General features: G+C 44.7%; 1 protein-coding gene across 1 annotated transcript in view; it reads right to left on the bottom strand.

Moving 5' to 3' along the window:
• The window catches only part of CHSY1 (chondroitin sulfate synthase 1), an 88,761-nt gene that overhangs the window by 66,878 nt on the left and 9,069 nt on the right, over nucleotides 1–12,814 (bottom strand). Inside the window, exon 2 of the mRNA XM_066635910.1 lies at nucleotides 10,972–11,467. Coding sequence (XP_066492007.1) covers nucleotides 10,972–11,467 — 496 coding nt within the window. The remainder of the gene's footprint in view (nucleotides 1–10,971; nucleotides 11,468–12,814) is intronic.

Raw genomic sequence — 12,814 nt, 5'->3', positions numbered from 1 at the left:
TAACGAGTAGCATTTTGCTAGTCATCGTTAACTGCAAGCAAAAGTATACAATGTGAAGTCACCTTGCAACTGTTCGCCTACTGAACCATTCTTAAAATTATGGGACCTATGCATAGCTATGGAATCTACCAAGCCATAAGCTAAAAATGCCACTGGGACTACCAATGATTCCATGGCTCTTAACATCTTGGACTGGTCATGCCTTCCATTCTTCCCCAAGCCTAGAAAATGTGCTGCTTTCCCGAGGTACTGTTGGGAAATGGATGCAGTATCTAATCTTGTGCAACAAATAATAATAAAAATAAACTGTGCTCTCAAAGGCTCTTAGCAAAAGACTCCCTCTGTATTTTTGTTATTGTAACAACTTTTCTTCTCCCTCAACACATGCTCAGACTAAAAACCCACACTTTTAAAGACAGGGGAATGTCAGAGTTATTTTTGGCCAAGCAGATACAATCACACACACTACCTCCTCTTGAAAATCGTCAGAAGGCAGATGTGAGATTGGACTGTCCTCTCAAGCTGATCTTCTTGCAGGTTTAACAGACTGTTCCAGTACATGGCTAGGACACCTCCCAGCTCTCAGCTACTTCAGTCACAATAAAGATATTGAGAATATTTTGATTTTTAAAAAGGGGGAGTAGCATTTCTAAGAACCATTTTCTTGAGTCTAACTAGCATCCAGTTCAGAAACAAACTGTTATTTCATTTCAATGCAAGAAATAGTGGTTTTGCACAAAGCACAGTCAGTTGACAAACCAGGATGGAAAATCAAGACCCGACTGGTTAACAAACTACAACAAACAGATTTTTTACCCTTGGATAAAACGGGAAACTGTGATTTGCTACAACCTGGAAGAGAAGATTTACATCTCCTCCCCACATGCTCAAAAGGTAAGAGGAACCATGGAAGTGCAAAGTCCGCAGTGGTCTATTTTCATAAAGGAAAACCATGGCTGAGCATCACATTCACAGAACGCGATTCACAGAATATATTTGTAAAAACCCCACTGAAAAATGGTGGTTTAAGACTCCACAGGTAAACCACCTTGAATTCTGACAGACAGACAGACAGACAGACAGACAGACAGACAGACAGACAGACAGACAGACAGACTTGAATTTGACCTAAACATGCAAGTTCTAAATGAAACAAATATTTCAATATTTGCGATGGGAAAGGAATGGAAGAACAGAGTTCCTTTGAAAACTCGCTCACCAAAATCAAAAGCAGTGATGGAGGAGTTGGCTAATGGATTAACAATAAAGTAGAGGTGCATTTTGAGGAAGAATATTTTAAGAGGAGAGAAATGGCTTGGTAGTTATAAAGAGAAGTGTGGCTTCAGGGACACTGCACCTTCAGTCACATTGCAGCAAAAATTATTTTGGATGTTATGATGATGTCAGGGCTACGGGAATATACTTTCACCAGCCTTCGGAAAAAGCTCCTAAGAAAGGAACGTATCCACTGGGAGTGATGTCAAAAGATCCATTTTGCACAAGATGAAGGGGGGGGCAACAAACAGGAGGCAGCTGCTTTGCCTCTTCCATCTCTTTCTCACTTCCCTTAGAGAAGCTGCTCTAAGGCAAGAGAAGAATGGAACAGAGAAGAAGATCTAGAGCAGATGGGGCTTAGGTTCAGCAGAGAGCAAATGTAGTATTATTTACATCCGACTCTTCCTCCAAGGAGCTCAGGATGGAAAGAGATTCGCGAAGAAAGAAACTATAGGAGAGAGAGAAACAGAGATGAGGTACATCCGTTGCCTTTGCAGAGTCACTCCTTGCCACGGGGCTGCCATTGAGGCCTCCGTGTGAACCATATGTGTGGTCTGCCTGCGGAGGCAGAGGAATGTGGAGGCAGGGAGCAATTCTGAGTCTGCAACAGACCTCTGAGATTTATGGTGATGTGGCACCCAGAGTTCATTGACACCTGCATGACACGGTCTCCGTTCGCTGGAATAAAAGTATAAGATACAACTGGGATGATGCAATGAGCTATGAGGACTAGGGATCTTGAACCTCATGTTGAAAGTAGCTGGAAGTCAGGATGGAGCCTTAAGGAAAGGAGGAGCTATGGGAAAGAGGACAGTTCCCAGGTCCCCAAACCCCACCTCCTCTTAGCGTGATGAGCTCTTGCCATAGCTCATCCTTGGCTCTCTCCAGCCAACACACTCTACGGGCCAATATTTCAAGACACAATTGTTGTAAAGGGGCAGCTGGACTGTTTCAATCTGTACCTATCTGGCAGTTGGCACACAGTTGGATCCAACAAAGCAAGGCTTTAGCTAGAAAGCTTGGCCCCATACCTTGCAAAGAGGCTACCATAGCAGTTGTCAATCGGGCCACGCTTAACACACTCTCAAAAAGCCACCAGCAACCTCCAGCACGGACGTGCAAGGTCCCCCTCTGGCACTGCACACTGACATGACAAGGCAATGCGCACAGCCAAAGCATTTCATTCAAATAAGGTTTTTACAGGGTCCCTTTGCCAAGCAATCAATCACAGCCAAATGCTGCGTAACATCATTAGCTCTGATGGTGCTATTCACACAGCAGAGAGATGCCACTCAGTCCCCATCATGTTCAGCTCTCCTTCTCTCAGGAAAACTTTCACTGCTGTTCAGGAGAAAACCTCAGGCTTCCTTTCAGGAAGGAATTCGGACAGGAGGGCTCGGAACAAAGGCTATTATTAAAAGCAGTTTTTGTGCGTGAAAGTTGACAACCATTTCCTCGATTCATGTTCAGAGATCTATCACCAGTTAAAATGCAAAAAGCAAGATAGGTTTAGCTGAATCACACCTCAGGGGAGGCAGGCGCCAGCGTTTCAGACACGAGTGCAAGCAACACAGCTGTGTAATAGTGGCGTGCCAGCAGGTGCACAACTCAGCCACATGACGACCATGCACCATGGGCAACAGTGTTCTGATGGACTGCAGGATGCAAGAAACAGTGTTCACATCGGGCAGTCAGACCCTGTGCCAGGAGAGGAAGAGGGGCTGTAGGTCCGCAGAGGAACATTTGTTTCGCATGTTGAAGGTCCCAGGTGCAATCCTCACTATCTCCAGAAAAAAGAAATCTCAGGTAGCAAAGACCCCTGCTTCAGAACTTGCTGCTGCTACCACTCAAAGCAGGCAACGCTGGACTAGATGGACCAGTGGTCTGACTTAGAAAGGCAGCATCACATGCTCATCCCAGGCTTATATGGAACAAAATACCTCATTAGGGCTTCAGTGTGATGGGTGGGACACAGAAATCTGCCTTCTACCAAGTCAAACTCCCGTCAGTAGTTTCATGCATTGCATTCTGCTTGGCTTTGTCTAACAGAATTAAATCACCGTGGCCAGAAGACAGTTTGGAAACTGCAACTAGTGCAGAATGCGGCGGCCCATGTAGTTACTGGAGGTAGGCGGTTTGACTCTGTCAGTCCGCTTCTCCGGCGGACTGGCTGCCCATTTGTTTCCGGGTCCAATTCAAAGTGCTGGTTTCGACCTTTAAAGCCCTAAACTGCTCTGGGCCAGGGTATCTTAGAGATCGCCTACCCTCGTACAATCCGGTTCGTCCTCTTAGGTCATCAGAGAAGGCCTTTTTACAAGTGCCGCCGCCTAGGGAGGTATGTGGGGCAGTGGCGAGAAATAGGGCCTTCTCAGTAGTGGCACCAATGCTATGGTGCCCCTTCCCCTTGACTTAAGAATGGCTCCCTCTCTTGAGAACATAAGAGCATAAGAACAGCCCCACTGGGATCAGGCCATAGGCCCATCTAGTCCAGCTTCCTGTATCTCACAGCGGCCCACCAATTGCCCCAGGGAGCACACCAGATAACAAGAGACCTGCAAGGCCTCCTGGGAATTGTAGTTAAGAACATAAGAACAGCCCCACTGGATCAGGCCAGAGGCCCATCTAGTCCAGCTTCCTGTATCTCACAGCAGCCCACCAAATGCCCCAGGGAGCACACCAGATAACAAGAGACCTCATCCTGGTGCCCTCCCTTGCATCTGGCATTCTGACATAACCCATTTCTAAAATCAGGAGGTTGCGCATACACATCATGGCTTGTACCCCATAATGGATTTTTCCTCCAGAACCTTGCCCAATCCCCTTTTAAAGGCGAGAAAGACGGGGTAGAAATAAAGTTAATAATAATAATAATAATAACTAGGAACTCAGACTGCTGCTTCATTTGCATGACTCTGTCCTGTGCTCCTTGCTTACTCATATCTAAGAACATAAGAGAACCGCTAGATCAAGCCAAGACCCATCTTGTCCAGCTTCCTGTACCTCACAGTGGCCCACCAGATGCCTCAGGGAGCACCAAGACAACAAGAGACCTGCATCCTGTTTCCACTCCCTTGCACCTGGCATTCTGAGGGAGCCTACTTCCAAAACCAAGAGGTTGCACAAACCCATCACAACTGTAACCTGAGATGGACTTTTCCTCCAGAAATCAGTCCAATTCCCTTTTAAAAGCATCTAGGCCAGAACCACATACTGTGGCAAGAAGTTCCACAAACTAATTTCATGCTAGGTAAAGAAATATTTTCTGTTGTCTGTTCTGACCCTCCCAACACTCAATTTTAGTGGATGTCCCCTGGTTCTGGGGCTGTGTGAGAGGGAAAAGAACATCTTTCTATCCACCCCCTGCATAATTTTGTATGTCTCAATCATGTCTTCCCTCAGACGCCTTTTTTCTAGACTGAAGTGTCCCAAACGCTGTCGCCTTTGCTCATGAGGGAGGTGTCCCAACCCAGTGATCATTTTGGTCACTGTCTTCTGCACCTTCTCCAGTTCCGCTACGTCCTTTTTGAGAAGTGGCAACCAGAACTGTCAGCAATACTCCAGATATCTAAATAGAGACAGCTGCTATAAACTCACAAAGACCTAGGAGAAAAGCAGTGCAGCGGCTAGGAAAGAAAGGGAGGATGCTGGACAGATAAGAGAGAGGAAGGAGAGAACTGCTTTGTTTGCTTTTAACTATTCACACAGCTGCTCTAAATAAAACAGATCTATGAAAATGTGCATTTTTTCCTCATTGGAGAGGGGTGAAAGGGAGCATGATAAATTTGTTCACCACATTTTTATAACACCCTTCCTCCAAGGAGCTCATGGTGGTGTACACGGTTTGCCCCCTCCTTTTGTCCTCACAACAGCCCTGTGGGGTAGGTGAGGCTGAAAGTGACCGGCCTAAGGTCACCCAAGGAGCTTCATGGCTGATTGGGGATTTGAACCTGGATCTTTTATGGCTAAGTCCAACCCCCAAACCACTATACCACTTAAGAGCCTCAGAAGACCCTTCAAGACAACCATCTCAGAAGGAGTCAAACCAAACCTGAACCCCAAAACTGCTTCAGAGGAATTTTCCTGTGAAATGAAACAGAATCCGAACCTTGAACTTGAATTAGCCCCCCCCCCCCCGACTCAATTCTGCTGAGTGTATAATTCGGTCTTCATTCTACAACTTGGGCAAAGCACCCTTGACCTATCTGGAAGCAATTAAGAAAACTATATGGTGGCCTACTAAAATATTTAAATGTTTAAAAATACTTACAGCAGAAGTATTCAGAAAAAGGAGGCTTTTTTCCCCCAAGAGTCTTCAACACTGAACGAGGCAAGATCAGTTATAAAAAAACAGTTCTCCAGGGCCGGCCCATTCGTTCAACCAACTGGTGGTTGCCTCCGGCAGCAGATTGATGCAGAATACCCACCTCCATCTGCCACTTTCTTTCAATGCTCCACCTTCCACTCCCTATATTGAAAAGTGGGGGGGGGGGAGAAGAGGAAGTGTGGAGAACACTCTCCTCTACACTTCCTCTCCTGTTCCATCCCTCTTTTCCTTTTCCAGTTCAGGGAGTGTCAGAGGCTGGCATGTCACCAAGTGAGGGGAAGGTGGATTCTGCATCAGACACAAGAAGGTCTTTGGAAGGTCCTGGATTTATCTAATGCTTAAGTGTTAAGGAAAATGTGAAGTTTTATTCACTGCTGAAAAACATGCAACAGATCCCTTGACAAGAAACAGATTCAAAGGGCAGTGCCAGAGAAAATAAGTTGAACTGTTGCAGAAGGTTTGCCTCTTTGCGCTACACAAAGCCAACGAGATGCTTAAGCGCCTTCCCAAACTCAAACAACGTTAGCAATATTCGCAGCTGGTGTTGCATCTCCGGCCTTTTGAGGTGAGATCTTAAAGGTCACTTTGCCCCAAGCAGGGCAAGAAGATAATCCCTCTCCCTTCAAGGCAATCAGGATTCCTGGCAAGATTTTAAGAGGACTCCAGCTGACCGCCAAGAAAATTCACACCAACAGGGGGTTCAGATAAGCTTTTACCCACAGGAAATTAACTGCTGGAGAAACTTTAAGGCTCAATTAAGGAGAGCACAACAATACCCTAGCCTAGATTCCTTTGCCAAAATCAGAGAGCAACAATAAGCAACAAAAGAATCCAACCCTTATTTCTTGTTAGCTAAAAACATCATCAAGCTTGAAAGGCAACATGGGATGGGAAATAAAGTCCCTGGCCATTCCCCAAAGCACCCCAGACATCTTCTGCCCCATTCCCTAATTCCATGTTGCCCCCATGTTCAACAACAGCATTGCTCTCTAGCCACTATACCCACTCCATATGTCTTTTGAAGCTCCTTCACACCTGGATTTTCACACCCCTCTGTTAATGTTAATACAGAAACATCTGTCATCCCTTTTGTCCTTGCAAGCACCTGGTGCAGGCAACAAATTCATGAAGGACAAGTCTAATATTGGCTAAGATCGTTCAATAGGCATTTCTTGCCTTCTAACGCCAAATAATTATAAGCTGGTCATTAACTTTGCACTCTTAACTGTCTTCATGCCCTGGTCAAGAGCTGGTTGGGCACTGCTGGATGCAAAATATGGCACTTAATTTTAATATTTATTTTTTATATGTTTACACCACCCTTTCTCCAAGGACCTCAGAACAGTGTACATAGTTCCCTCCTTTTGTTCTCACAACACTGTGAGATAGGTGATTCTCAGAGAGAATGACTGGCCGAAGGTCACCCAGGAAGCTGAGCAGGGATTTGAACCTGGATTTTTTATTGCTAAGTTCAACTCTCAAACCACTATACCACTTAAGAGCCTAGGAAGGCTTCACATTCTCAGAAGGAGTCAAACCAAAACCTGAACCCAAAACTGCTTCAGAGGAATTTTCTAGTGAACTGAAACAAAAACTGAACCTTCAAGTTGAATTAGCCCAAACCCTCATGCACCAAAAGTTCAAGATAAGGAGACATCTACTATTTAGTTGCTGGATTAAACTTTTTTTCTATTTTATTATCTTTTAGTATGTATTTTGTTTGTAATAACTTTTAAAAATCCAAAATTAAATAGTTTTTCTCAAATTAAAAAGTGATATTGAATCCATTGGATGGGATTGTACTACAAGCAAATGAGTTTGATAAGATTCTGCTTGGAAATCTATCAGAGCCGGTTCAGTCTGTTCACTTTTTAAAGCAAGTCCTTCAAATGGAACTGAACAGGAGAGTTATATACACACACACACACACACACACACACACACACACACACACACACACACACACACAAAATCAATGAACCAGAACCAGCCTCAGATTTTCAATGAATGGACTCCTTGCCCTCCTAAGGAAATGCTACAACCTTCACTCTCTAGGCTTACTTCTGAGAGGCAGAAGGATACAGAAGTTTGAGTTTCTGGCTCTAAGCTCCTGACACAACAGCACCTAATAGATCACTATCCAAGGCTACAAGCAATCTTGAAGGATTCTGAATGGGTACAGACTGACGGATGGGATTATATTGGCAGGCTTCCTGTGGTTTGCAGGAGATGATATGCTCAAGAGTTTCCATCCCAGTCATAAGGCAGCTTCTCCTCTTCAGTTAGTGAAAAAAGAAGAGTTTGAAAAACCAGACACGCAGCACTGAGGCCACTTGCTGCAGAGAAGATTCTTGTCTATGAAATGGAATTGAAAGCTGCACTGAGGGTTACTTTGAGTTCCAGCTTTTTGTTTCTGTTTTCAACCTCAGAAACACATTTTAAAAAATTCACAGGTACTTGCTGCGAAGACATCTAGCATACAAAAATAGGAACAAAACACTTTCAAGTTTAAAAACTCAACGTGTAAAAAGAGCACACGCACTCATATGAAGAGAAGAGAGGCCAGAGTCTCTTCAAGACACCAGAGCTCTACAGCAGTGTTTCTCAACCAGTTGGACTCGGACCACTGGTGGTACTCGAGGTGGCGTCTGGTGGTGTAGGTGGGGACCACCAGAGGGACCAGCAATGCACTGCGACAAACAGCAGCAGAAGGCTCAGCTCAATCCGCAGAGCTCCAGCATGAGCTTTTCACAAGCTTAAAAAGACCCTCCCATTCGCACCAGAGTGGTCTAGTAAACAAAAACCTTACAATGAGATTAAGCATTGATCTGAATTCATTATACAAAGCAGGCCAAGATTAGCCTTTGCCAATTCACACGCAAGAACATTACTCATCCTGGAAGCTCCTGATATTCAAAGACAAAGGATCCTTATGAAAACCTACTTTCAAGGAAATTGGAGAGACAATGCAAAGTGCCTTTTATTTTTCTCTGCACCGGATCATGACCAATATATTCAACAGCCATTGCCTGATACACACCGACACCCTCTGTTTCAATAGCCAGCAGCAGTCATCTAACTGAGGGGTCATCTAACTAAGTAGAAGCAGATTAACTGCACATCTTCTCACGAAAGCTGGCCGGGGCTTGCGCTCTGTCCTCCCCACTTTCAGCCCATGAAGGTCACGCTCAAGACAGCAGGAGGATTTCAAAAGTGGCACTGCTGGGTTTCTGCAGAGCAAGCCACCTCAAAGGGCAGCTGTGCAATTTATCTGAACACTGCAAGTGAAAAGGGGGGGGGGAACTGCTTCCTCAGAGATGCTGGCTGAATGAGATGCAATTGCCAGCTAATGATATTATGGGTCCCTGCCAAAATGGCACTTCGGGGGCATCTGTTTGCTGCCATCTCTTGCATTATGTTCAGATCCAGTGGCAGACATTTCTTAGCAGACTCTCACTCGCCCATAGTGAATTATTTCAGAACACTAGCATCTACCAGTCTCACATTACCAGCAGACAAGTTCTTTTTCACACCTCCCTGTGTGTGTAAAAATGGGCTGTCTTACTTTAATAGTCAGAAGATGATCATGGAAATGTCTTTCTCCAACTCCTACGCTTTACCACCCCTCATTCTACAGCTCCAAACGCTTTTATGCATCCCAATATTGTAATATCTCACACGTTTGGTCCCAAAGGACCTCTAGGACAGCTTAAAATTAAAAGCAGCATAGAAACAATACTTTAAAACAACTTATCGTAATCTTTAAAAGAAATCTAGCTGCATCAAAAAAGGAAGAAATTCTACACGCACTGGGACATAAAAAGCCAGCCCAAACCAGACCAACTACAGCCCTATTATAATCCACTCCAAATACCTTCCCAAAGAGACAAGTTTTCACCACTCACCTACAGATGCAAGGCTAGCAGGCAGGAGAGATGTGGACTTTTCTGTCATGGCACCATGGCAATGGAGAGCCAGGGTGGTGTAGTGGTTTGGGAGGTGGACTTAGACCTGGAAGATCCAGGTTCAAATCCCCCCTTAGCCACAAAGCTTCCTGGGTGACCTTGGGCCAGTCACTTTCTCTCAGCCTCACCTGCCTCACAGGGTTGTTGTGAGGACAAAAGGAGGGGAGCAGCTATGTATACCGCCCTGAGCTCTTTGGAGAAAGGGCGGTATAAAAATGTGAAAAATAAAATAAATAAATGGAACTGATTTCCCAGAAGAGGTATGCCAAGCTCCTCATTCAGGAGACTCCTTGGAGCTAATGTGGGCACCACAACTGAAAAAGCCCCGGTGGCATCCCACAGTGCTTTCTCTACCAGAACCACCCACAAGAGGAAGTTCCCTCCATGAAAGAAAGAAGCATTTTGCTTTCAGCATGGGATCTTGCCTGGGTTGAAAGCTTCTTGACTGCCCACCTCAGGGTCCTTCTATTAGCAATGCTGGAGATGAATTTTCTATGGTGGGTAGAGAAGCCAAACATGGCAGAATTGCCCTAGAGGATTCTCCAGAATTTTCCTTTCATTTCTAAACTTTCTATCTGAATTTCTGATTACTCATTTTAAAGTCTTATCGAGTGGCAGAGTTGTTACCTTTCAAAACTACCGCTTCTCCTTCAGTTATCCTCTGGGTTTTGCCTGAAAGCTAAGAAGCTTAAGACAATCTAGGCACTTATTAAGCTGCAATGAACTCTTGCCTGAAGCACAGTCTTATCAACCAGGAGCAAAAGCTCCGGGGGGGGGGGGGGAAACAGTTGGTGAATGATAAAATCTTTTTTCCACTAGGCTGGAGAACAATCTTTGCCTAAAAACAGAATTACCCCAGATAAGGAAGTGGTTTCTACATACCATGGCATGCATTGGGGGGGGGGGGGGGAAAGAGACTTCTTAGATGCTCAAAAGAACATGTTTGTAAATTAAAAGAAAAAAAGTAACCTGGCAAGGACTTAGAATGCTCAATGGCTCCCAAGAGCCAAAGAATGATGAAGGTGACCATTAGGGGGGAAAAAACCACAGGAGTATTGGGGGGGGGGAGATGTGGGAATTGGCTTATGTGGGCCTCTTATAGCTCCTAGTACCCTGGAGGTGGGCATTAGATGCAACATTTTCGTTGCAGGTCCAACGAAACTTGCAAGCTGAGCATCAGCTTTGATTGCAAGCTGAGCATCAAGTGTTCATCTTGCTTTGAAGAATACAAATGTTCAGCCCAACTTTTCAAAACATTCATGACTTTCAAAACAAAAACAGATTTGTTGATGACTGTGTCGCCTAAATGTGAATTTTCTCTCAGAAAGCCAGTACTTCTTGCCACAAACAAACAAAAAAAGCAAGAGTGCTTCAACATATTAAAAGTTTTCCCCTTCACCAACGTACCTCGTAAGACCAGACACACTGAACGCCTGCAAATCTTCGGACACATCGCCCAATCTCCACATCCTCATGTGTGGTGTACATCTCCCGAAGACACTCTCCAATGTGAGGGACCATCCTCCGCAGCACTTCTCGGCTCATGATCACTCCAGGACCCCCCATGCAGAAATTCTCTCCAGGTTCCAAGGCCAACTTTCCCATCTCTTCAGTGGTGCCCAGTCCTGTTTGTCCGAGGAAGAGGGGCTCACTGCTATTCAAACTCCGAAGGAAGTTCTCCAGTTTGTCCCCTTTGACGTAAACATCATCATCTGCCCGCATGAACCATTCATACTTGTCCAAGTAGTGATCGTGCATGTATTTGAGCATCATGAATGATTTCTTCTGTGGTGGGTAAGAATCATCCACGCCGGGTAGTGACACAATGGGAATGGGAAGAGAGGTGTCAGAGCCCTCGCTGGAGAAGAACTCAACCTTTCCGGGGATTGTGCTGGACCATGTCCTGCAGAACAAAACACCAAAACCTGTTAGGAAGATGCTTTGTTGGCTGATCGGCGGCAACTACAATGCTTCTGAAGGTCAGGAGACAAGAAGCAACTGTGCCCATGGTCAGATGGGATTCCCTGCCACAGAAAAAAAAATGCAAAAATCATGCACCTTGTCCCTAAAACCAGCCTCCTTACTGAACAACTAGAAAGTGGCAAATTCTACACAGCAATTCTTTATAAAGTGATCTAGGGAGAAGCCAGGTCTCCAAGCCCAACTCCGTTTTATTATTACAACCCCTGGCCATCGGAAAGCCTTCTAAGAAGGAGGAAAAAAATAGCTGGTGGAGGGGATAGGGGTACACCAGTGGCTGAAGAAATTCTCAGCAATGACAGAACCAAGTTAAACTAGATGGTACCAGACAGCCATTGCCCCCATAACACAAGTATGCCACGGGACGCCTCTTTCCAGCCAGACCCCCCAAACTCCGTCACCCAGGGGACAATTATCACCAAGGCACACATTCAGGCTTCACACTTGGGCTTTCAAAGCCACAAACTCCAAACTATCCAGGATTCTTTCCTCAAATTGCCACCAACAAAAAAAGTGTGTTTTTGGCAGGAGGAGGTGTGAAAAGGACGACTCTGCTCAGTCACTGGATGATTTTATTCCTTCCCTGCTCTGAGGTCTCACATTTTTATTCATGTGAGGTATCTTTGTTCCAGGCATAATCTGTGCACAGAATCTGATCTGAAAACACTCCTGAGGTGTGAAAATGAAGAGTTCCTTAAAAGGCACCCTTGACATTTTATACTGGGAACTCACTGATGTTTTCAGACAAGAAACGGATCTGTTCACGCATTAAGAGGCGAAAAGTCTGGCTGTTTTACGCAACCTGTGGAATTTTAAATGTTCATACATAAGATTTCTTTTTTTAAAATCACACATTTAAACTACAGATTCATTTAGAAAAATGGGTAGAGGAGGGGCTTTGTATCAATCTCAGAGGATCTGAAAAAGTTATTTCAGAGGAGCTGGAAAAATTATCTTGGTTGCCCGCATGAATACAAACTTAAATGCAAATCAAGGAAGCACAAAATGGTTTCTTCTGTCCATTTTCTAACTCAAACCATTTTAAGGAGCTGGACAACAAGCAAATCGGATAGGAAATAAAGAAAACATTTTATTTTTATAATAATATTTTAACCTGAAGCCTAATAGAACAAAGTGCAGTTATTTAACTAACGGATCTGATCTATTTAACTGATCTGCCTTCCAGATCGGCAATTTTCAACTTTTTCTATCAGAAGCTAAGCAGGGTCAGGCCTGGTTAGTACTTGGATGGGAGACCGCCTGGGAATAC

This window comes from Tiliqua scincoides, chromosome 8 (genome assembly GCF_035046505.1).
Source record: "Tiliqua scincoides isolate rTilSci1 chromosome 8, rTilSci1.hap2, whole genome shotgun sequence".
NCBI lineage: Eukaryota > Metazoa > Chordata > Lepidosauria > Squamata > Scincidae > Tiliqua > Tiliqua scincoides.
Note: the sequence above shows the minus strand (reverse complement) of the source record. Positions and strands in the feature narration are given on the sequence as shown.